The sequence below is a fragment of the Tachyglossus aculeatus genome, chromosome 8 (genome assembly GCF_015852505.1).
Source record: "Tachyglossus aculeatus isolate mTacAcu1 chromosome 8, mTacAcu1.pri, whole genome shotgun sequence".
NCBI classification, from domain to species: Eukaryota; Metazoa; Chordata; class Mammalia; order Monotremata; family Tachyglossidae; genus Tachyglossus; species Tachyglossus aculeatus.
This window is the reverse complement of record NC_052073.1, coordinates 3,186,250-3,211,192: the sequence shown is the minus strand read 5'-3', so window position 1 is coordinate 3,211,192 and position 24,943 is coordinate 3,186,250. Positions and strand designations below refer to the sequence as shown.

The window sequence follows — 24,943 nt, the reverse complement described above, 5'->3', positions numbered from 1 at the left end:
TGACTTGCCCAGGGTCACACAGCAGACAGCTGACTCCCAGCCCTGCGCTCTTTCCACTAGGCCACGTTGCTACCCCGTAAAGGCTTCGAGCTGAGCCCTGTCTGGGGGTCCCATGAGTGGGTATTGGGCCATGGTGCTTGGGCGAACAGAAAAAGCTCATGTGGCACATTGGTCATTATTCCTCCGCTGGTCGGGGACCGCTGAGCTTTCTGCGGGCTTGTCCCAGGGCTAACCAGAGGCAGGTGGTCTCTTCCTCCCTTCAAAGCCCTACTGAGAGCTCACCTCCTCCAGGAGGCCTTCCCAGATGGAGCCCCTCCTTCCTCTCCCCCTCCTCCCCATCCCCCCCGCCTTACCTCCTTCCCCTCCCCACACCACCTGTATATATGTTTGTACGTATTTATTACTCTATTTTATTTGTACATATCTATTCTATTTATTTTATGTTGTTAATATGTTTGGTTTTGTTCCCTGTCTTCCCCTTCTAGACTGTGAGCCCACTGTTGGGTAGGGACCGTCTCAATACGTTGCCAACTTGTACTTCCCAAGGGCTTAGTACAGTGCTCTGCACACAGTAAGCGCTCAATAAATACGATTGAATGAATGAATGAATGAAAGGTGAAGCAGATGCCGCTGAATGAATGAATGAATGAAAGGTGAAGCAGATGCTGCTTGGTGGTGGTGGTCATTAGGGATGGCCAGAAGGCTTGAAAACTCGGTGAAGAGTGGAGGGGGAAGAAGGACGGACAACAAGCTGCGCTCCGGATGGTGACGGACACGTCCCCAGCTTCTGGCCCAGGTGACCTCTAAGACTTCTTCAGCGGCTCTATGGGAGCCCCCTGTAGCCTCCCGTCCTCAGCCCCGCTGGCCTCCCCAGCCGGCAGCGGATGCCCCCTTTACCTGCTCTCCTCCCAGTCGCGGGGCTTCTTGGTTTCGTTGGGCTTAATGCAGCGGATGTAGTGCGGAGTGCATTTCATCAGGGTGCCCACCAAGTCGTTGGCTTGTTTCTGCAAAACCCGAGTAGCCAGGTTGAGCCCAACCAGGCAGGTAGCCGGCCGGCCGGGCGGCAAGCACTGGGAGACCAGTACTGGCCCGGGGAGGAACCTCGGGCTAGCCCCCGGTCGGGGGCCCGGACAGGCTGGCACAGGCCGGCACGTCGGCTCAGGCCAAACGACCGGTGCCAAGGCAGAAGGAGGCGGCACCCCAGTCTCTCCCAGTGCCCAGCACCACCGGTAAGGCCTGCCCTCCTCTTGCCAACCTGCCCATCCTCCCCATCAGGAGTACCTACTGAGGACTAGGCACTGGAGAAGAGAGCTAGCAGATGCAGTCCCTGTCCTCCGGAGTCTTGCAGTCTGCAGGGGGAGTGGGATTCTTTGGGTCAGAGGAAAGCGGGGGGCGGGTGGGCAGGGAGGGGAAGAAAGGCAGGGGGGTGGGTCACCCTGGGAATCTCGGCATCCAGCAGCTTTGCGGGGCGGGACACGGGAGAAAGGGTGCATTTGCGCCCGTCTCGCTGGGGAACGGGGAGGGGAGAGGACTGTGCGCAGGTGGAAAGAAGGGCCAGGGCAGCTGGAGCCCAGAAGGCCAGGGTGGGTCAGCCAGTCGGTCAGTCCGTCAGTCAATCGTATTTATTGAGCACTTACTGAGTGCAGAGCACTGTACTGAGTGTTTGGGGGAGTACAATACAATAATAGACACATTCCCCGTCCACAGTGAGCTCATAGTGTAGAGCAGCATGGCACAGGTGATGGAGCACGGGCCTCAGAGTCAGAAGGTCATGGGCTCGACTCCTGGCTCTGCCACTTGTCTGCTGTGTGACTTTGGACACGTCAATTCACTTCTCTGTGCCTCAGTTATCTCATCTGGAAAATGGGGACTGAGACCGTGAGCCCCACAAGGGACAGGAACTGTGTCCAACCCGATTTGCTTGTTTCCACCCCAGCGCTTAGTACAGTGCCTGGCACATAGTGTTTAACAGATACCTTAATTATTATTATTATTAGAAGGGGAAACAGGCATCAAAATAAATATATGATGGATATGGACATTAGTGCTTTGGGGCTGGGAGGGAGGACGAATATAGGGAGCAAGTCAAGGCAATGCAGAAAGGAGTGGGAGAAGAGGAAAAGGGGGCTTAGGGAAGTCCTCTTGGAGGAGATGTGCCTTCAGTAAGGCTTTGAAGCAAGGGAGAGTCATTGTCGGATATGAGGACGAGGCAGAGGCAGTAGTCCTGCATGGAAGGGATGAGGACTTGGGCCAGGAAGGGGCGACAGCCTCTCCCCATCCCCCCGATCTTACCTCCTTCCCTTCCCCACAGCACCTGTATATATGTATATATGTTTGTACATATTTATTACTCAATTTATTTTACTTGTACATATCTATTCTATTTATTTTATCTTGTTAGTATGTTTGGTTTTGTTCTCTGTCTCCCCCTTTTAGACTGTGAGCCCACTGTTGGGTAGGGACGGTCTCTATATGTTGCCAGCTTGTACTTCCCAAGCGCTTAGTACAGTACTCTGCACACAGTGAGCGCTCAATAAATACGACTGATTGATTGATTGATTGATCTGGGAAATGTCGAGAAGGAGAAACGGGCAAGATTTGGAGAGACCCAACGTGAGAAGCGAAAGACAGAGAGGAGTCAAAGACGGTCCCCCAGGTTGTCAGGAGGCAGGTGGTGTTGCCTGTCGGGGTGGAGGGGGTGAAGACGTCAGTTTTTGCCATTTTGAGTACAAGGTGCCAGGGGAACACCCTCCAGATGCCCATTCCCTGTTCCCTCCATGCGGTTGGGGGAGGTCCAGGAGGGTCTCAGGATTCCTCCAAGCGACTGGAGGCCAATGTTGGAGACAAAGTCCCAGCTGGATGGACCATGGGGCCAACCAGAGAATGGCCTTGATTTTGGTCTGATGTGCTCAGTCTCCAGTCCAAGCCCCGCCTGGGTGACTCTCCCCTCAGACCTGGGCTTAATCTGGAGTCCTGTCCCCCGGTCCACCGCAGGGCCCCCGCCTTCCCACACCCGCTTGCTGCTGGTCGGCTCGAGGGCCGGCCCCTCCCCGTGACGCACCTTGATCTTGCTGCCGGCCGTGGTCGGGCGGCCCTTCTTGTCGGCCTGGAGGCTCTCTGGGAACAGGGACTTGATGAACGGCCTGGGAACACCCACAGCAGGGAGGTCAGGGGGGTGGGGAGGCGGTGGGGCGACCGTGCAGACAACCATCCCCATCCCTCAAGTTGGCCAGGGCCCCGCTGACCGTGCTGGGAGGCAGGCCGCCCACTGGGGCCGAGGACGGTGCCATATCTGGAAAACCACCTCTCCTTCCCCGAACCCGGGAGAGGGGCGGCCCGCTCCACTCCCGCCCAAGTTCCAGCCGGGGGCCGCCGGGTGGGAAGCAGAGGGAGGGGGAGATTAGAGGTTTGGGGAGCCCCCACCCCCGCCACCCCATCACCCACTCACAGCTCACTGCTCTGCATGAGCTCGATGAGATCCATGAACAGGACGTCGCGGTTCCTCTCGCAGAATCCGTCCATGTCGTAGGACACCTGCCCGGAGTTGGGAAACCCGGGGGAGGGAACAGGGGAATCGGTCAATGCCCAGCCTCAGGGCTGCCACGCTGCAGGTCACAGGAGGAGGGCAGGGGGCACAGGGCTCGCCCCCCGGGCCGGGGACATACGAGCGGAGGCTGGGAAACCACAAGCCAGGTGAGAGGCCAGATCGGGAAGCAGCATAATAATAATAATAATAATAATGGCATTTATTAAGCGCTTACTATGTGCAGAGCACTGTTCTAAGCGCTGGAGAGGTTACAAGATGATCAGGTTGTCCCACGAGGGGGCTCACAGTCTTCATCCCCATTTTACAGATGAGGGAACTGAGGCCCAGAGAAGTTAAGTGACTTGCCCAAAGTCACACAGCTAACTGGCGGAGCCGGGATTTGAACCCATGACCTCTAACTCCAAAGCCCGTGCTCTTCCCCACTGAGCCACGCTGACGGCTACAGCCCAGGCCTGGGAGTCGGAAGGACCTGCGTTCTAATCCCGCCTCCGCCATTTGTCTGCTGTGTGATCTTGGGCAAGTCACTTAATCTCCCTGTGCCTCAGTACCCCCATCTGTAAAAATGGGGATTAAGACTGTGAGCCCCATGTTGGACAGGGACTGGGTCCAACCTGATTACCTTGTACCTTCCCCAAGGCTTAGAACAGTGCTTGACACATAGCAAGCATTTAACAAATACACTCATTATTGACAGAGACAGGGACATATTGGGACAGGGGCCCAGGTGGCTTATGGGGGTTTGACCCCTCTGCAAACAATGGCCCAGAGCACCGGGCGCTCACCCCTTTACCCCAGAAAACAAGACTGGCTTGGGCCTGGTTCCCCCCACCAACACACTCACACACCCCCCCCCAACCACCCCCCGTGCCGATGAGGAGGCTCGGGCTGTCAGTATCACCTTCCCGGCGTAGTGATGGATAATGAAACCCTGGTTCCAGCTGTTGAAGTGCTCGTGGGTCCCAATCTGCATCTGGAGCTTCTGCAGCAGCGTCTGGTCGGCGCCCTCACCCACGGCGTGCATGGTGGCGCAGACGTCGTCCAGGATGCTCAGGATCCCGGGCGGGTTCTGACAGGGTACACCAGACGCCCGGCGTGACCGATGGTCTCCCCACAGGAGACCCGGATTATTTCTAGGGGCAGGGGACTCTCAGTTCCATCACAGCCTGCTTTCCCCAAGGGCTGGGGCCCAGGTGGGGGCATCAGGGCTCCAAGAATGCCAGCCTGCCTGGGTACCACCTGCCACTGAGTAGGAGGAAAGAGTGTGGCATGAACATTTGTGTTGAATCCATTTCACTCCTCCGATACCAGCTTACTCACTGTGGCCCGACCTCATTTTTCTCGCCACTGACCCCTTTCCCACATCCTCCCCCTAATCTGAATTTCCCTCCCCCTCCAAACATGCCAGACCACCACTCTCTCCACCTTCAGAGCATTACGCAGGTCGCATCTCCTCCAGTGTTCAGAACAGCGCTTGGCACATAGTAAGCACTTAATACATGCCATCATAAGAGGCCTTCCCCAATTAAGACCTCTTTTCCCCGGCTCGCTCTCCCTTCTGTGTTGTCTTTGCACTTCCATCTGTGACCTTTAGATATTGGATATTTGTATCTGCCCCCTCTCAACGCCACAGCACTTATGCCCATATCTTTAAATTATTTATTATAAAATCACTTATTTATATTGATGTCCATCTCCCCTTCTAGGCTGTAAGGTCACTGTGGGCAGGGAATGTGTCTACCGAGTCTGTTGATTATACTCTCCCAAGCGCTTAGCACAGTGCTCTGCACACAGCAAGCACTCAATAAACAATACTACTATTAATAATTATGGTATTTGTTAAGTGCTTACTATATGCCAGGCACTTTACTAAGTGTTGGGGTGGATACAACTCTGCCACATGTCTGCTGTGTGACCTTGGGCAAATCAATTCACTTCTCTGAGCCTCAGTTACCTCATCTGTAAAATGGGGATTAAGACTGTGAGCCCCACGTGGGACAACCTGATCACCTTGTATCCCCCAGCGCTTAGAAGAGTGCTTTGCGCATAGTAAGTGCTTAACAAATGCAATTATTATTATTATTATTATTATTATTATTATTATTATTATACAAGCAAAATGGGTTGGACCCAGGCCATGTTCGCCATGGGGCTCACAGTCTTAATTTCCCTTTTACAGATGAGGTAACTGAGGCACAGAGAAGTTAAGGACTTGTCCAACGTCAAACAGCAGACAAGCGGCGAAGCCAGGATTAGAACCCACGTCCTTTTGACTCTTAGGCTCCTGCCCATGCTCTATCTCTGGGCCTCAGTTACCTCATCTGCAAAATGGGGATTGAGACGGCTAGCCCCATAATGGGACAGGGACTGTGTCCAACTCAACTGCAACCCCCGCAGCACTTAATAATAATAATAATAATGATGGCATTTATTAAGCGCTTACTATGTGCAAAGCACTGTTCTAAGCACTCGGGAAGTTACAAGGTGATCAGGTTGTCCCATGTGGGGCTCATAGTCTTCATCCCTATTTTACAGATGAGGTAACTGAGGCCCAGAGAAGCTAAGTGACTTGTCCAAGGTCACACAGCTGACAATTGGCGGAGCTGGGATTGGAACCCACGACCTCTGACTCCCAAGACCGGGCCCTTCCCACTGAGCAACGCTGCTTGCTTCACTTAGTACAATGCCTGGCACTTAGTAAGAACTTAACGAATACCGTCATCATTATTATGTGCTCTTGTGCTTGTTGATGATAGGGAGTGTAACAGTGCGAGTGCTCTACAAGAAAACAACTTCTGCGTCCTGGGAGAAGCTGGTGTCTTCTCCTGGGGGGTCCCACTGTTCCTCCACAACTGGGAGATGGTGAGCGGCCCCCCACAAAGCTCCCCAGCTGGTGGCAAACTCTTTGTGTCCCCAGGAGACGTAGCACGCCTGGATCCTAGCTGGTGCCCGGCCCACCGCCAAGCAGGGAAACAACCGCAACCCTCTCCGGGCGTTGAGTGAGGTGAGTAGAACCCGAGCTGGTCACCGCCATACACCCAGCTCAGGGCTAAACGGGGGGTGCCCACGGCCCCCCACCGCTCCCATTCGCTCTGTGCCCACCCCCACCCAGCCCAGTGCTGATCTCGGGTGGGGGCCCGGGCTGCTCCCTGTTGAGAGCAGACGACTTACGACTTTGCTCTCTATGAGGTCGCACACTATTTTGTTGTTGAAGTACTCGATGGGGGTCCAGCGGATTCCTTCTTGCACGTACTCCTCCTGTGAGACACAGGGTCAGGGTTCCCCCTCCCTGCCCCCTCCCTGGACCACGGTCTCGCCTTCAGGGGCAGGGGCCCACCCTCACCCATGGGGATTCTCCGGTCCTGCCCTCTCCCTGGTGGGGAGGCTGGAAGGACAACCAGCAGACTTTCACACCCCCAGTCAAGTCTTTATCCCTTCACCTCTCTAGACAGAGGCGCCACGGTGGAGGCTGGGAAGCTCCCAGGGCCGATGTGCCGAGAGGACTTTCCGGCACCTCCCGCTACCGGGCTGATGGCAGAGCCAAGAGGTCCCCCGGGGGATCACTTGAGGGGTCCCGGGGCTTTGGGATGGGCCCGGCTGGTTTCATGGGGCTCGGTTTACCTGTTCCGCCTTCAGGGTCAGCTCGATGAAAATCTGCTGCAGCTTCTCGTTCACGAAGTTGATGCAGAACTGCTCAAAGCCGTTTTTCTGCAAGGTACGACGGGAAGCTCTGGGGTGGGGGTGGGAGAGGGAGCAGGGGCAGAGCCCCCCTCCCCCAGAGAGAGACCATGTGGCCACCCTCTCTAGCCAGCGGGCGCAGGGAGCATTTCCAAGTGGGACCCTGGGTTTCCCCGGCCTCCCAGCCCTGCCGACGGAAGCGGGCATCCTGGCTTCCGCTGGTCACTATGGCTGGCAGGAGCAGCTGCTGCAGCAGACGAGGGGCAGGGAGGGCATTTGGACAGTGGCGTCGGTAGCCACGGGCTCCTGGGCCCGGCAGCAGCAGTGATACGATCCTAACAGGTCCCTTCTGCAGTCCTCCCCTCTATCCACCTGCTGATCCCGAGAGGGTCCTGCCATTCACTCACTCCTCCCACCCCCAGTCGACCCACTCCCAGCGGGTCTCGCCATCCGTCTGGTCACTGTCCACCCTCTCCCCTCGTGGATCTCGCCGACTGCCCGTTCCCCTGGAGTCGTACGGTGTGGATTCTAATCCCAGCTCCGCCACTTGTAAGATGCATGACTTCGGGTAATCAATCAATCATATTTCTTGAGCACTTACTGTGTGCAGAGAACTGTACTAAGCACTTGGGAAGTACAAGTTGGCAACATATAAGTCACTTAACTTTCCTGTGCCTCAGTTACCTCATCTTTAAACTGGGGATGAAGACTGTGAGCCCCGTGAGGGACAACCTGATTATCTTGTATCTACCCCAGTGCTTAGAACAGTGCTTGGCACATAGTAAGCGCTTAGCAAATGCCATCATTATTATTATTATTTGGCAGGGGGCGGGTCTCCCAGGCCTCACCTGGAAGATTTCAAAGCCGTAGATGTCGAGGACGCCAATGTTGTACTCTTCGTGGTCCTTCTCCATGGCCTTGTTGATGGACTGTGGGGAGAAAGGCCACCCACCGCCGGGTGAAACTTCCCCGCCAACGGTCACCAGGGAAACCCAGGAAGCAGCTGGCCAGGAGGTGGACGGATGGACAGATGGACCCCACCCTGATCTTGGCTTCCCACATTCCAAGCTCTTGGGGAGGAAGGTGGAGGGGAAAACTGCCCTGGGGGTCTGGATTCTGAAGGAGAGAGAGGAGTCCTTCCCTTCTCTGACGCCCCCCCCAACAAACCAGGGGCCCCTCTGGCCTGACTTGGGGGACGCCACTTTTAATGAGAAGCAGCATGAACTAGTGGAAAGAGCGCGGGGCCTGGGTGTCAGGGGATCTGACCTCTAACCCTGTCTCTGCCCTTGTCTGCTGTGTGACCTTGCGCAAGTCACTTAACTTCTCTGTGCCTCAGTTACCTCATCCGTAAAATGGGAATTAAGACTGTGAGCCCCTCGGGGGACAGGGACTGTGTCCAACCCACTTTGCTTGTATCCACCTCAGCGTTTAGTACAGTACTTGGCACATAGTAAGCGCTCAACAAATACCACAATTATTACTTATTATCTGCTATGTAGCTTTGAGTAAATCACTTAACTTCTCTGTGCCTCAATCCCTCATCTGAAAAATCGGGATTCAATACCCGCTTTCCCCCAATACTTAGACTGTGAGGCCCATGTGGGACCTGATTATCTTGTATCTACCCCAGTAAGTAAGGTGGTAAGTAAAACCCCATTTTACAGAAGAGGAAACTGAGGCACAGAGAAGTGAAATGACTTGCCCAAGGTCACAAAGCAGACAAGTGGCAGAGCCAGGATTAGAACCCACGACCTTCTGACTTCCAGGCTCGTGCTCTATTGACTAGGCCACGCTGCTTCCCAAGGCTGGCATTCTTATTGTGCCATGGAATGTAAATACACAACTGATTTCTGTGCAATGCTTTTTGTTGTTGTTGTTGTTGTTAAGCGCTCAGTATGTGTCAAACACTAAACAGTGGGGTAGATACCAGTCACAGTGCCTGTCCCACATGGGGCTCACAGTCCAAGTAATAATAATAATGATGGTATTTCTTAAGTGCTCACTATATGCAAAGCACTGTTCTAAGCACTGGGGAGGTTACGAGGTGATCAGGTTGTCCCACGGGAGGCTCACAGTCTTAATCCCCATTTTACAGATGAGGGAACTGAGGCCCAGAGAAGTGAAGTGACTTGCCCAAAGTCACACAGCTGACAATTGGCGCAGCCGGGATTTGAACGCATGACCTCTGACTCCAAAGCCCGTGCACTTTCCACTGAGCCACGCTGCTTCTCCTGTAGGAGGGAGAACAGGAGAACTGAGGTACAGAGAAGTTAAGTGACTTGCCCAAGGTCACACAGCAAGCATTTGGCAAAGGCAGGACTCAAGCCCCCGGGTCCTCGGACTCCCAGTCCTGAGCTCCTTCCAATAGGCCATGCTGCTTCCCCCTGAGTGGAGGCAGAGGGCACCGGGGGGGTGGGGAGGGGAGGAAGGCGGGCAAGGGTCAGTCCAATTTGCTCCCCGCATCCGGCCAAGCACCACTTACGTCCACCAGGAAGTCGAAGACGCGGGCGTGCAGGGCCTTGGCCAGGGCATCGCGGGTATAGCAGGCCTGCTCCACGTTCAGCGTCACGTGGATGGACTCGGACTTGCCGCCCCACTTGCTGTCCATCTGCCGGCTGGTCAGCTTCTCCTGCAGCCTGGCCTGGTTGATGCCCAGGAGGAAAGCCGGGAAGGCCAGGACTACGGGGCCCCGGCGGAGAGGCCGCGTCAGACAGGGAGGAACGAACCGAACCCCGCCACCTGGGCCCCGCCCCAACATTCGCCTCCCTGACCGAGCCAAGGCCTGAATTGACCCCGGGAAGGCCGAGACCTCCCCATCCTGAGGACCGTGAATGGAGACCCCACCCAAGTCCATGCCCCCAACCCAAAAGAAGGAGATCATCATCTCTTTATGGGCAGGGAACGTGTCCGCTAAGTCTGTCGTACTGTACTCTCCCAAGCGCTTAGTCCAGTGCTCTGCACATAGTAAGCGCCCAACAAATACCATCGATTGATGGACTGATTGAAGGACACGGCATCTCACTCGGCCCCGAGTTCTCCCAATCCCCTTATCATCATCATCATCATCAATCGTATTTATTGAGCGCTTACTATGTGCAGAGCACTGTACTAAGCGCTTGGGAAGTACAAATTGGCAACATATAGAGACAGTCCCTACCCAACAGTGGGCTCACAGTCTAAAAGGGGGAGACAGAGAACAAAACCAAACATACTAACAAAATAAAATAAATAGAAGATATGTACAAATAAAATAGAGTAAAAAATATGTACAAACATATATACATATATACATGCTCTCCCTGATATATATATATGATATATATATATATATATATCATATATATATATATGTATATATACATATATACATATATTATGCTCTCCCTGATGCCGTGAGGACCACTGTCTGGCCCTGCCTGGAGCTGAATCTATTCTATTTATTTTATTTTGTTAGTATGTTTGGTTTTGTTCTCTGTCTCCCCCTTTTAGACTGTGAGCCCACTGTTGGGTAGGGACTGTCTCTATATGTTGCCAGCTTGTACTTCCCAAGGGCTTAGTACAGTGCTCTGCACACAGTAAACGCTCAATAAATACTATTGATGATGATGATTGATGACGAATGCCGGCCCTGGGCCACGTGTAGCTCATCTGGCCTGGCTGGACACACCCCGAGAGAACCTGGACTACTCTCCATGAATCCAGCCACCGGTCGGCAGAGGTCGGGGGGCTGGGGAGCCTCCAGGCCTCGAGGATCCTGGAGCGACAAGGCTCTTCTCCAGTCTTCTCCAGCTCCAGACCAGTCCTCCCTCCCCTGAAGCAACTGCTAGAGCCCAATGAGGCCAGTAATCGGAGAGAGCCCCCTCCCCGCTACACAGGAGCTCCTGGGGAGGGGGGTGCAGAAGGCCTCCTCTAGATTGTAAGGTCCCCCTAGACTCTAAGTTTGTTGTGGGCAGGGAATGCGTCTGTTTATTGTTACAGTGTACTCTTCCAAGCTCTTAGTACAGTGCTGTGCACACAGTAAGCGCTCAGTTGAATGAACGGATGAATAATAATAATGGCATTTATTAAGCGCTTACTATGTGCAAAGCACTGTTCTAAGCGCTGAGAATGGAGCGGGACAGGGGTGCGATTTATTTATTTATTTATTTTGCTTGTACCTATCTATTCTACTTATTTTATTTTGTTAGTATGTTTGGTTTTGTTCTCTGTCTCCCCCTTTTAGACTGTGAGCCCACTGTTGGGTAGGGACTGTCTCTATAGGTTGCCAATTTGTACTTCCCAAGCGCTTAATACAGTGCTCTGCACTAGTAAGCGCTCAATAAATATGATTGATGATGATGATGATGATGCAATCCCCAGGAGGGTCCACGGCTGAGCTCTAGGGTCGGGGGAGGGGTTTGGGTGCATGCGTGCGTGACTCTAGTTTGGTCGCTGTGTTCTTACAGGAAGCTGTGCAGCTGGAAACCCCAGGACGCCCCAGGGGATTTAGACAGATCTCTGGATAAGCATCTGTGCCGGGTCAGTGGGAGAGAACCAGGGATGGAGAAGGGAGAATCAGGGGCACTGGATGGTCTGTGGGGACAGTCAGGGGTGTTGGATGGGTCAAGGTGGATCACTGAGGGAGAGGGGTAAGTCAGGGAGAAGCAGCATGGTCTAGTGGTTAAAGCATGGGTTTGGGGGTCAGAAGATCATGGGTTCTAATTCCGGCTCCGCCACTTGTCTGCTCTGTGACCTTTTGGAAGTCACTTCTCTAGGTCTCCGTTCCTTCATCTGTAAAATGGGGATTAAGATTGTGAGCCCTATGTGGGACAGGGACTTTGTCCAACCCGATTATCTTGTATCTACAAGATACAAGTGCTTGGCATATAGTAAGCGCTTAACAAATACCGTAATTATTATTACTAAGTCAGGGGTGTTGGATGGTCTAAGCAGGGTCACTGGGGGAGAACCAGGGGTGATGGATTGTCCATGCTGGGTCATTGTGGGGAAAGTCAGGGGTGTTGGATGGTCCATTCTGGGTTACTGGGGGAGAGTCAGGGGTGTCGGATGGTCCGTGCTGGGTCACTGGCGGGGGGAGTCAGGGGTGTGGGATGATCTGTGCTGGGTCACTGGGGGAAGAGGCAGGGGCATTGGATGGTCCAACTCTAACTAGGAGGGCAGCCAACATATGGTTCCTCTAAGTATCTGGTGCCATGGTCAGAGGACAAATGTAGGGCTGGGAGTCGGGGGGCACAGGTGGCTGGCCAGGGCTAGGGGAGGGAGGCTGGCCAGGGCTGGGGGCGGGAGGCTGGGCTGTGTGTGGGGGCAGGAGTCTGGCCAAGGCAGGGAGGCGGGACTCGGGGGTTTTTGTTTTCATCTTCCTCCCTGTCGTCATGGTGGGCAACATTCGCCAGCTGGGCGTCAGTGCCCATTTCCTCTTTGTCTGATCAAGAGCCTTATTTGGCAAGGAAAGATCCCCGCAGCCAGTTTCCCACTGCAGGGTCAGCAGTGAGTGGGAGGTGATTTCTTTCCAACTGTCTAAATTTATCCTTCCGGGCAGAGTGCTGAGATGCCAAGAAATGTTCTCTTGGGTGGTGGCCAGTGGTGATGGGATGGGGTGGGGGCAATGGGGGCCGTGGTGGGGGAGGGGAACCGGGGGGGGAAGGGTCCCCCATTCCTAGATGAGGCTCCCAGAAGCCTGAAGGATAAGCCCACCACCACTTCCCGAGAACCGAAGACAGCACCTCCCGGCCGCTCCTAGAGAGGCGTCCTTCCCTGCCACCCAGGCCCTTCCCTGCCACGCAGGCCCTCGAACCCGGTGCCACGAAGCAAGTGGCCACTACAAAATCGAAACTGGAAATGGGCACAGATGTAACAACAGCATGAGTGCCCCTGTCATGGCTCGAGGACATCTTACCTCCTTCCCTTCCCCACAACACCTGTATACATGTTTGTACATATTTATTACTCTATTTATTTATTTTACTTGTACATATCTATTCTATTTATTTTATTTTGTTAGTATGTTTGGTTTTGTTCTCTGTCTCCCCCTTCTAGACTGTGAGCCCACTGTTGGGTAGGGACTGTCTCTATATGTTGCCAACTTGTACTTCCCAAGCGCTTAGTACAGTGCTCTGCACACAGTAAGCACTCAATAAATATGATTGATTGATTGATTGATTGATTGATTGATGGGCACATCTTGATCCACCAGGCTAAGACAAGATCATCCCAGTCACCTGGCCCGGCCCCCAAAACTGCCGTGTCTCCTCGGGCCCCGGCCCCAGCGGGCATGAGAACTCACACTCCTCGCTCTCCACGGCGGCGTAGTTCCCGACTTCCTTGAAGCTGATGTTGCCCAGGTGCAGCACCCCAGCCACGATCTGCAGCACCAGTGTCTGCTCCTCCGCGAAGATGCCAATCACGTTCATGGCGTGCTGGACGGGAGAGGCCCTGGTCAGCCCCCGACGCAGACCCGCCACCCACTTGGGGCGACCTCCTGGCCTCCGGGGAACACCCGGACTCGGGATGGGGCAGAGGTGAGTGGAGGACAAGCCGAGAGGTCTCTCTCCCTCTCCCGAATGTGTCTACTCTGCTGCACTGTACTCTCCGAAGCGCTGAGTACCATGCTCCGCACATAGGAAATGCTCAATAAACGCCATTAATTGATTGATTGATAACTGCCCACACAGGTCAGATCACAGCTCTCCCCGGATCCAGAGGCACGTTGGAGTGGAAGCTCCTTGTGGGCAAGGAATGGATCACTTCTTTGTTTTGTACTTTTCCCAACAAAGGGCACCGCACCCAGATTGTCATGCTAAGATGGAAGAAGGGCTTGAGTCGGGGCTGGAGAGGAGGGGACCCTGTTTTCCTGGGGCGAGCCAGGCCAGGGAGGGAGCAAGCCCAAGGCAGGAAGAATGGGGAGGGGTGGGTGGGTTGGCAGGCCCGTCCCCACCGTGACCCAGGTCAACGGAAAAGTTGGGATCTCTGCCCTCCATCACCCAGAGAGATTTCCAGTCCCCGAGCCCCCTCAGTCCATATGGCAACCAGACAAGCCTCCGGGCCGCTTCCCTCCACTCCAATTTCCAACCCTCTGCAGCTGAGTCACCTCCAGAGCCAGAGCAGGGGTCGAAAGCACTTAGTACAGTGCTCTGCACAGAGTAAGCGCTCAATAAATACGATAGATTGATTGATTGATTGATTGAAAGGACCCCCAAGACCTTCCTCCAATCTTCCCGGTCCACGCCAGCAGGCCGCCACCCATGAGAAACCAAACCACCGGTGGCACCCTAGATGACCACCGGCTCCGGCCCGGCCGGAAGAGGAAGGATGTCCAGAATTCCCCGGGTTGGCGGCCCCCATCTCCGCCCCTACCAGTGTCTCCTGGAAGTCACGTCGGTCGTCAATGTCGTCCACCCTGTAGGACCCCGAGAGGCTCAGGTAGTAGTAGTAGTCCATGCCGGTGATGCCCAGGCCGTGCTTCTGCTCTGGGGATGCCCCTTCAATCAGCTGCCATGGGAAAAGATAGGTGGGAATCAGGGCCCTGGCCCAAGGCACGATCCCCCAGCCCCAAAGCAGACCGATCTGGCTCTTTCTCTCTAGACTGTCAGTTCGTTGTGGGCAGGGAATATGTCAGCTATATTGTACTCTCCCAAGTGCTTAGTACAGTGCTCTGCACACAGTAAGCACCCAATAAATGATTTACTGACTAACCAACTGGTCCGGCCCCTTCCCTCTACATTGTAAGCTCACTGTGGGCAGGGAGTGTGTCTGTTATATTGCTATACTGTTCTCTCCCAAGCACTTAGTGCAGGGCTCTGCACTCCATAAGCGCTCAATAAATACAACTGACTGACCTTCCCCTGAAGCCCCCTCACCCCTCCGGGAGACTTCCCCATCACAGGGCAGCCAGGAGGACTGGGGGTGGGGGTGGTCAGATGACGGGCAGGCAGAGGATGGGGGCTGTGAGCCCCCACTCACCTGGTAAAAAATGTGGAAGCTCCGCTCCCCGACGTTCCTCATCACCACCCGTGACTTCTCCAGGAGGAAGTTGGAGATCTTTCCGCCGTCCGGCTCCCCTCCGGGGCTGAACTGGATTTCAAAATACTTCCCCTGCAGGAGACGGTCGTGGTCATCCAGGAATCCCGGCCGGAGCCCAAAGGTGCGTGCGGTGGAGATAATAATAATAATGATGGCATTTATTAAGCGCTTACTATGTGCAAAGCACTGTTCTAAGCACTGGGGAGGTTACAAGGTGATCAGGTTGTCCCACGTGGGGCTCACAGTCAACCCCATTTTACAGATGAGGTAACTGAGGCACAGAGAAGTTAAGTGACTTGCCTGAAGTCACACAGCTGACAAGGGGCGGAGCCGGGATTTGAACCCATGACCTCTGACTCCAAAGCCCGTGCTCTTTCCACTGAGCCACGTGACCCCCACTGGGCGGCTCCTTTCCCCTCACCCCTGACCCTTCTGGCTCACTAATACTAAGGGATGTAGGGACTCTGGCCTTAGCATGGACATTCCTAGAGAGCAGGGAACGTGTCTGTAATAGTAACAGTATTTCTTAACAAGCTTTACTCTGCGCCGAGTACGGTGCTGAGCGCTTAGAAGACAAGAGTGAGAAGCGCTTAGGACAGTGCTTCATATCCTGTTGGCGCTCAGTAGATCCCATCACTCCTGCCGGCCCCCTCTCCTGTTTGCCCGCCCGCCCCGGCACTGCGCTGGGTTGCTAGAGGAAGTCCCCGACCACAGGTTTCCCTCACCTTTGGCTTCCTGGTCGCTCGGCCACTAAGGGGCTAAAGCGGACCAGGAGCTGACTCAGAAAACGATGGGGATGGATGCCTCCCGCCCTCTGGGAAGGCCCATGGGGTCCCTTGGGGAGAGACCCAATCCTCGGGTGGCCAAGAAGCCAGTGGAGGGGTGGCCAAGAGGCAAGGGGGCTAGGTAACAATAAGAATAATGGTATTTCTTAAGCACTTATTACGGGCTAAGCACCGCACTAAGCGCTGGGGTGGATAAGAGATCATTGGTTAGGACAAGGCCCCAGTCCCACATGGGGCTCACAGTCTAAAGGAGAGGGAGAACAGACGTCGAAGGCCCATTTTACAGATGAGGAAACGGAGGCACGGAGGGCACTCACAAAGCGGCTGGAGTTGTTGTTCCGCACGGTCTTGGCATTCCCGAAGGCCTCCAGCAGTGGGTTGGACTGGAGGATGATGTCTTTCACGTGCTGTCAATGGCGAAAGACCGATGGGCGGCTGGCTTGGAAACGGATCCTCCCCTCCCCCCGATCGCCCCCGGCACCGGTCCCGATCGATCCTCCTCGACGAGGTGCCCCAGATCCCGCCGGCCGTCCCCTCGCAGACCCGCTGCCCGCTCTGGGACAGTCTCCCCGGCCACCATCTCTCGGGACTCAACGGACAAGCGAGGCTGAGCCGGCAGTGACCTCCCCACCGGGATCACCCTGTCTGGCCCGCTCACCTGCACCTTGGGGCCTCCGCCGGATATTTTGGAGATGTAACTCATGATGTACTTGGCAGCCACCGTCTTCCCCGCCCCGCTCTCCCCGCTGAGGAGAAAACGGAAATGCACATCTGAGAGCTTCTGACCGGGAACGCCCGGGAAATGCTTCGACCCCGGGGGACTGGAGGAACGGCCAGGAAGCACTTTGACCCCTGGGGACTGGACTCAGCTGGATGAGCCAGAGGACCAGGAGCAGCACTGCATAGTGGCTAGAGTCTGGGCCTGGGATCCAGAAGGTCATGGGTCTAATCCCGTCTCTGTCACTTGTCTGCTGTATGACCTTGGGTAAGTCACTTCACTTCTCTGTTGCCAACTTGTACTTCCCAAGCGCTTAGTACAGTGCTCTGCACACAGTAAGTGCTCAATAAATACGATTGATTGATTGATTGATTCTCTGGGCTTCAGTTATCTCACCCATAAAATGGGGATTGAGACTGTGAGCCCTATGTGGGACAGAGACTGTGTCCACCCCAATTTGCTTGTATCCACCCCAGTGCTTAGAACAGAGCCTGGGACATATTAAGCGCTTAACAAATACCATAAATATTATCAAGGAGAGGGTGTGTGTGCCCATGAGGGCACCTGAAAGGGTCCCATACCCTCCTCCCACCCTCCCCACCAATTTCTACTTTAGCAGTTCTGCCCCTCCTCCGCAGACGCACCCACAACCACCAGTAGCACTACAAAAACTGATTTACACACACCACTGTTGAAGCACTTGCCCACCCACACAGTCATCTCTCCATTCTCTTTGACCTCTAAGCTGCGTCCTTCTCCCCCAGGATAGTTCAAGCTACAGGCTGTACAGACAATCACTCTCCCCACCTCCAAAACCCTATTAAAATCAGATCTCTTCCAAGAGGCCTTCCCAGACTAAGCCCTCATTTCCCCACCCTCCCCTCCGTGACATTTTTACGCTTGGATTTTCACCTTTTATTCACCCCACCCTCTGCTCCACAGCACTTCGGTACAAATCCAAAATTGACTTATTTACGCTAATGTCGGTCTTCCCGTCTTGCTTGTTGTGGGCAGGGAATGTGTTTATCAGCTCTGTTTTATTGTACTCTCCCAACCGCTACGTACAACGCTCTGCACACAGTAAGCAGTCACTAAATATTATTTATTGATTGACTGACAGTCACCCCACAGCCCCACGGCACTTACGCACGTATCCTTACACTCTGCCATTTACCCCTTCTGTAATTTATTTTAATGTCTGTCCCCAACTCTAGACCATAAGCTCCTCTTTGGGCAGGGGTCATGTCTACTAGCCCTACTGTATTGTACTTTCCTAAGCACTTAGTTCAGTGTTCTGCACACCTACGCACTCAATAAATACCACTGATTGACAGGCTCCTTCACTTTCACAGAAAGTCTCTCCCACAGAAATAAACCAACTGAAAACAACGTTTCACGCCAACTGACTTATTACCGTGGTCTTCCATCAACCATGTGAATTATCGAGTCGATCAGCCCAACCGAAGTCAGCTGTGGTTTTGCTTTATTTTCGTTTTTTAATGGTATTTTTTAATCACTTCCTATGTGTCAAAAACCGTTCCAAGTGCTGGGGTAAGTACGAGTTAATTAGTTCAGACACAGTCCCTGACCCGCAGGAGGCTCATCATCTAAGTAGGCGGAAGAATGGGTATCCTCCTTTCACAGTGCAGGAAACTGAGGCACAGAGAAGTGAAGTGACTTAAGTCACACCACAAGTAATTGGCAGATCAGGGATTAGAACCCAGGTCCTCGAACTTCCAGGCCCACGCTCTTTCCACTAGGCCACGCTGCTTTTCTGTTCAAAAGAATAATAATAATAATGGCATTTATTAAGCGCTTACTATGTGCAAAGCACTGTTCTAAGCGCTGGGGAGGTTACAAGGTGAACAGGTTGTCCCACGTGGGGCTCACAGTCTTAATCCCTATTTTCCAGATGAGGGAACTGAGGCCCAGAGAAGTTACGCGACTCGCCCAAAGTCACCCAGCTGACAAGTGGCGGAGTGGGGATTAGAACCCATGACCTCTGACTCCAAAGCCCGGGCTCTTTCCACTGAGCCACGAGAGCAATCGGCCCTCTGAGGCCTCAAGCCATCTGTGGGCTTGCTGCTGGATTCTTTATTTTAGGAGTTCCGAGACGCAATAATAAGACAATATTAATCACATCCTGAACAACAAAGAACTCCTTTCCTGTTGCTTGGCTTTGCGGCGTGGAGTTAGAGATTCTTTTATACTCAGCAATTCCTTCCTTCCGCTAAAAGACCTCATTGCCCAGCTGACTTAACAGGGTCTGCATCAGGCCATTGGCCTACGAGTTTCCTGTGTCTCTCTGGTGCGGAGGGGCCGCCGTTAAATCACAGCGGACAGGGAGGCGGCGGGACCTAGTGGATACAGCCAGAAGGACCTGGGTTCTAATCCTCACTCTGCCACTTGTCTGCTCTATGATCTTGGGCAAGTCACTTCACTTCTCTGTGCCTCAGTTCCCTCATCTGTAAAATAGGATTTAGACTGTGAGCCCCATATGGGACAGGGACCGTGTCCTACCCGATTGGCTTGTATCTACACCAGCAAGTAGAATAGTGCTTAAGCGCTCAACAAATACCACGATTATTATGAATATTATCCAGGTTTAGCCACAGACTTGCTTTGTGATCTCCCACAAGTTATTAGGCCTCTCTGGACCTCGGTTTACTCCTCTGTAAAATGGGGATAAGATACCTGCTATTCCTTCCTCTTGGACTGTGAGACCCCAGGTAGGATGGGGACTGCGACCGATTTGATGGTTCTTTTTTTAAATTGAAAATGGTATTAAGCCCTTACTATGTGCCATGCACTGTACTAAGCACTGGGGTAGGCCCCGGATAATCAAGTTGGACACAGCCCCTGTTCCACATGAGGCTCATAGTCTAGGTGGAAGGTTTACCTGTTGGTTTACCCTTGTTTTACAGGTGAGGAAACTGAGGCCCAGAGAACAGTTTCCTCACCTGTAAAATGGGGATAAACCTGTTTACCCCCAGAGGCCCAGAGAACTGAAGTCGCTGGCCCAAGGTCGGACAGCAGACAGGTCTTCTGTCTGTGAGCCCGCTGTTGGGTAGGGACCGTCTCTATATGTTGCCAACTTGTACTTCCTAAGTGCTTAGTACAGTGCTCTGCACACAGTAAGTGCTCAATAAATATGATTGAATGAATGAATGAATGAAAGGTGGCTGAGTCAGAATTAGAACCCAGGTCTTCTGACTCCCAGGGAAGGGTTCTCTCCGCTAGGCCACATCACTTTCTTGATTTTCTCGTCTCCACCTCAGCACCTTGCCCGGGGTTCGGCCATGTGGGGCCCCACCTCTGATTCCAGCGCTTAGAATGGCGCTTTGCACATAGTATGCGCTTAACAAATACCATTATTATTATTATTATTATTATTGGCCACCATCTCTGACTGGTCTGCTGTGCCCCAAGAGTTGGGAGGGAACTGAACCCCATGATGTGCCCAGGGTCTCCCAGAGGTCCCCCCACAGCCCCTGAGAAGCAGCCCCTCACCCTCTAGACTGTAAGTTCATTGTGGACAGGGGATGAGTCTGTTGTACTGTTCTACTGTACTCTCCCAAGTGCTTATTACAGTGTTCTGCACGCAGAAAGTGCTCAATAAATACGACTGACTGACTGATTGACCCAGACTCCAACTGGAGGAAAACATGCCCTGGATGCCTGTTTACTTTACACTAAGGAAACCACCTGCTGTCCTGATTTACGGCACTTCAACGCAAAACCAGCGCTGATTTCAAGTGGAACATCAAGTCAAATGGGACCTAACAGGACATAACTTCATGTTTCCACAGAGAGAAGTAATCGAAATTGGAAGATACGGTGTAAATTCAACAAGGAGACATGGGTATTATTTCTTGGAAAATGAACTTCTTAAGATAGTGACGGAGTTATGAGGCGTAAATCTTCTCCTATCTGTAAATTATCCTGTAGTAGTCTTTCCCATTAGATTGTAAACTCCTGGAGGGGAGGGCTTTGTCTTCTAGGGGCCTAGAGAAAAGAGCCCAGGACTGCAAATCAGGAGCCCTGTCTCCTAATCCCAGTTCCGCTTGCCAGATGGGTGAGCCTGGGTAAGTCCTTTAACCTCTCTGTGCTTCAGTTTCCTCATCTGTAGAATGGGGATTAAAACTCTGCTCCTATTTACTCTCCCTCTTAAAATGTGAGCTCTGTGTGGGACAGGGACTGTGTCCTTTCTGATGATCTTGTATCCACCTCAGTGCTTAGCACAGTGCTCAACACATACTGAGCACTTAACCCTTAACACCTAGGAAACGGTATGGACTAATGGATAGAGCCCAGCCTGGGAGTCAGAAGGACCTGGATTCTAATCCTGGCTCTGCCACTTGTCTGCTGGGTGACCTTGGGTAAGTCACTTCACTTTTCTGTGCCTCAGTTCCCTGGAGTGGGATGGTGCGGCCCTGTAAGCACCGTCCCCAGCGAGCCTCACACCGCCTGGCACCGGGATGGGACCGCTGCTAGATAGACGAGAGCCACCCTCCCTCCTGCCCCAAGGTTCACACCCTAATTAGTCACTGGGCTCCACCTGCCACTTAGCAGGCTCCTTTCATCCCAAACCTCAAAGCCCCAGACGGGCAGTGCCGCCTCACCCGACTCTCGCCTCGTCCCTAGAGGGTGGGCCACGGGGCTACTGGCTCGATGGGACCCAGTGAGTCAGAGCCTTGGCCCAAGAGGCAGACCCGCCCCCCCGCTCCCAGCAGTCCTGGACCCACCAGTCTGCAGGCCCAGCTTCACCAGGCTGCTGACTGGGCCCTGCTGGAAGACCCCACCCGACATGACACAAACCAGGGAGGTGTGTAGAGGGGAAGGAAGGGGACCTTCATCCAGGTGCCAGGATGGACGGGCAACCCTGCAGGCCCAGCGGACTCCCCCACCAGCCCATTGCACAGAACAACTTGCCGTCCCACTCTGATACTGTTTTCTGGCCCGAGACCCGACCTCTAGCCGCTGGCCCCTAGCCAGACTGACTTGGCACTGACAATGCCAAGGCGGGCACTGTTTGGCTTCTCCATCCCATACCTAGCAGAACAGGCCACGTACAGTACCCCTGAAGGCGGCACCTCCCAATCACCCAAAATTCCCTGCGGGCCACCCAGGCCCACCAGCTGCTTCCAGTGCCAAGCAGGGCTGGGGGACGAGGGAAACAGGGAGGGGCCTTCCATCCAGAGCCCGGACCAGGAGTCCAGCAACACCCACCTTCCTCCACCGACCTCAGCCCTTCCCTTATTAGTGACTGTTCACTAAGCACTGACTGTGGGCTGGTCACCTCGCCGCTGACAGTGAGGCAGAGAGGTTGGAGGGTTGGGAGGATCGTTCCTCCACCCCCAGCTCGCCCACAGGGGCTGGGCACTACCCACCCAGAGCCAAGTTCATGTCTCCTGCTGGAGTTTCCAAGGACAAAGCAGACCCTGAAGCATCCCCCCTGACTGGAAGAGCAGGAAAAGTCCCTGGCTGAGCTGTGCCCCCCAACTTCTGCAATGACCCTGGGCTCCAGCCTCCCTAACTAGAGCCCGGACAGCCCCTGTTGCAGCCTCAGGGGCTCCCGGCTGCAGGAACACCTGGGAACCAGTTGGTAGTAAGGATGCTGGAAGCGGGCAGCTCCCTCTTCCCACTCCTGGCGCCTTCTTTCTCCTCCTCACCCCCGGGTCCGCCCAACTCAGAACGGCTAGTTGGTGGGGGAGGGGTTAGCCCAGGGGACCCGACTGACCTAGGAGAGGCTGGGGGGAGAGAGAGGGCTCTCGGCCCATGGCAAGGCCCAAGAGCTTCTCCACTGCTCCTCGCTCTCGCTTGAGCTATGAGCCCAGGAAGGTGGGAGGGGGGAATGGTTGGGGTTGGGGTCTGCCCTCTATTAGTGACTCCCCTTCCCTCCCCATCAACCATTTCTCCCAGTCCTGCCCCTGCTCGACTGCCCGGTCTGGTGACTCAGGCGTCCTGTCCGGCCAACTCTCTTGGGAGGACTGGGTGGAGACGGCAGCTCGACTCCCTCTCAAGGGGAAACGGGGAGGCAGGCGCTAACAAGGGACCTTGGGAAGTCGTCCCCGCGGTCTGGGCCTTGCCCGCTCGTCCATTTGGGGAAGTCAAACAGGTGCCCTCATCCCCTTCAAATGGCCCCTCCCCAGCCTGGAACCCCATCCTCCCATCGGGAAGAGAGGACGCCCAGGAGTCCCCAGGCCCGGATGGACGGTCGCGCGTACCTGATGATGACGCACTGATTTTCCCGGTCAATGATCATATTCCTGTACATGTGGTCGGCGAGAGCATAGATGTGAGGGGGGTTTTCATACTGAGCCTGGAGGAGAGAGAAGTCATGCCGTGAGGGCCAAGCTCAACATCAAATCTGCCACGCATTTTCTCCCTGGCTCCAGTGAGGAAGTCCTAGACTCCGCCCCGGACTGGCCCACCTCTCTCTCGATTAAGTCTCGGCTGAGGCGTCCACCTCCCTCAGCCCCTCACATGCCCACCAGTGCCTTGGCTAGCAGGAGCGGCCACGTAAAGCGATGGCCGGAATCGGAGGTCAAATCTGTGGCATTGGTGGGGGGTGATCATCGCTGTCTCTGTAGCCAGGACCCCAACTCTAGGACCAGCCCCACCCAGGACTTTTTGGAAATGGGGGCAAGAACTGGGGAGGTCCCGGGCACTCCCCAGCACCCTGGGCCCCTGCGCTGGCACCTCACTGGCCACACCCCAGATCTCCACTGGCCACGGCACTGGGCATCACCAAGGAAACGTTCCCACGGGCCTCTCGCCAAGAGGAGGAAACAGAGAGCGGAGAAGCTGGGGCTGGTGGGCAGATAGGCTGGAAGGGTCAAACCCTCCGTCTCTGCTCCCATTCTGAGAAGACGACATTGCCCTCTCCCCGCTAAAAAGGCAGGCTCCCTGGGTTGTCACCCCATCTCAAGATGGGGGCCGGGCCTGGCACTATGGAGATCCTAGTTCTAAGGTCCTGCTCTGTCACTAGCCGACTTGCTTAGTCTCTCTGAGACTCGGTCTGCTCATCTGCTAAATGGTTCTGCTAAAATACGTGCCTCTCCCTCCCAGGGATGCTGTGAGGAGACAATGAGATCAGGAACGGAAAAGCACTTTGGGAAAATCACAGTGGTTCATACACTGAAGGCATCTTTGTGGGGAACCACTGCCCTGACGTGCGATCTTGGGTAAGTCTTTCAATCTCCCTGGGCCTCAGTTTCCTCAGTGGAAAGAACACAGGCCTGGGAGTCAGAAGGACCTGGGTTCTAATCCCGACTCTGCCACGTGTCTCCAGTGTGACCTTGCGTAAGTCACCTCACTTCTCTGGGCCTCGGTTACCTCATCTGTAAAAAACGGGGATTAAGTGTGTGAGACCAATGGGGGACAGGGACTGTGTCCAACCTGATTAACTTGTATCTACCCCAGCACTTAGAACAATGCTTGGCACATAGTAAGCGCTTAACAAGTATCATTTATTATTATTAATGGGGATAAGAACCTTCCTCTCCAACCTTCTAAGACAGCAAGGCTGGTGTGGGACAGGGGCTGGGTCCAACCTGATACTCTGGTCACCTACTAAGTGCTTAATGCATGCCTTAATCATAACTCCTATTATTTTCTGGCGTCTAGGGAGCAGGTAGTGTCCTGGAGCACGAGATCTGTGTCCTGATTGAGCATGCGAGCTAAGGAGGGGTACCACCCACCCTCCGCCCGTCGCATCAGGCCGAGACGGAGCCGGAACCGGCAGGACCCCCATCCCGGTGCCCTTCCGGGGTAAACAATCCACGGCGGAAGACCAGGCAGGGCACGCCAGGATTGGGGAGTTGAGGCCTGTGGGGGAATTCCCCGACTCCGCAGCGGGAGGAGGAAAGGGGTGGAGGGAAGCCCACTTACGGCTCCTTGGTACATCTCGATCTCCTTGTCTCCGAAGTACGGCATCTGCTTGAAAGGGTTGACGGAGATCAGGACCGAGCCGATGTACGTCTACGGTGGAGCCAGTTAAGGTCCTAGTTAACGCTCGTGCCCGGGAGTCCGGAGAGGCGGCCCCTGCCTCCAGGGTCGGGCATTAGTCAATCCATCGGGGGTACTTATTGAGTGCTTACAGTGTGCAGAGTGCTGCACTGAGCATTTGGGAGAGTACAATCCAACAGAGTTGGGAGACGTGCCCTGCCCACAGGGAGCTTACGGTCTAGAGGCCTG

At 54.4% G+C, this 24,943-nt stretch overlaps 1 protein-coding gene across 1 annotated transcript in view; it reads right to left on the bottom strand.

Annotated features, from left to right (window-relative positions):
- The window catches only part of MYO1E (myosin IE), a 55,917-nt gene that overhangs the window by 10,793 nt on the left and 20,181 nt on the right, over positions 1-24,943 (bottom strand). Inside the window, exons 6-20 of the mRNA XM_038750691.1 lie at positions 24,638-24,727; positions 22,972-23,066; positions 16,685-16,772; positions 16,344-16,433; positions 15,182-15,313; positions 14,576-14,710; positions 13,506-13,638; positions 9,705-9,901; positions 8,071-8,151; positions 7,166-7,252; positions 6,716-6,802; positions 4,446-4,613; positions 3,449-3,534; positions 3,062-3,143; positions 898-1,004 (exon numbers count right to left, since the gene is read on the bottom strand). Coding sequence (XP_038606619.1) covers positions 898-1,004; positions 3,062-3,143; positions 3,449-3,534; positions 4,446-4,613; positions 6,716-6,802; positions 7,166-7,252; positions 8,071-8,151; positions 9,705-9,901; positions 13,506-13,638; positions 14,576-14,710; positions 15,182-15,313; positions 16,344-16,433; positions 16,685-16,772; positions 22,972-23,066; positions 24,638-24,727 — 1,658 coding nt within the window. The remainder of the gene's footprint in view (positions 1-897; positions 1,005-3,061; positions 3,144-3,448; positions 3,535-4,445; positions 4,614-6,715; positions 6,803-7,165; positions 7,253-8,070; positions 8,152-9,704; positions 9,902-13,505; positions 13,639-14,575; positions 14,711-15,181; positions 15,314-16,343; positions 16,434-16,684; positions 16,773-22,971; positions 23,067-24,637; positions 24,728-24,943) is intronic.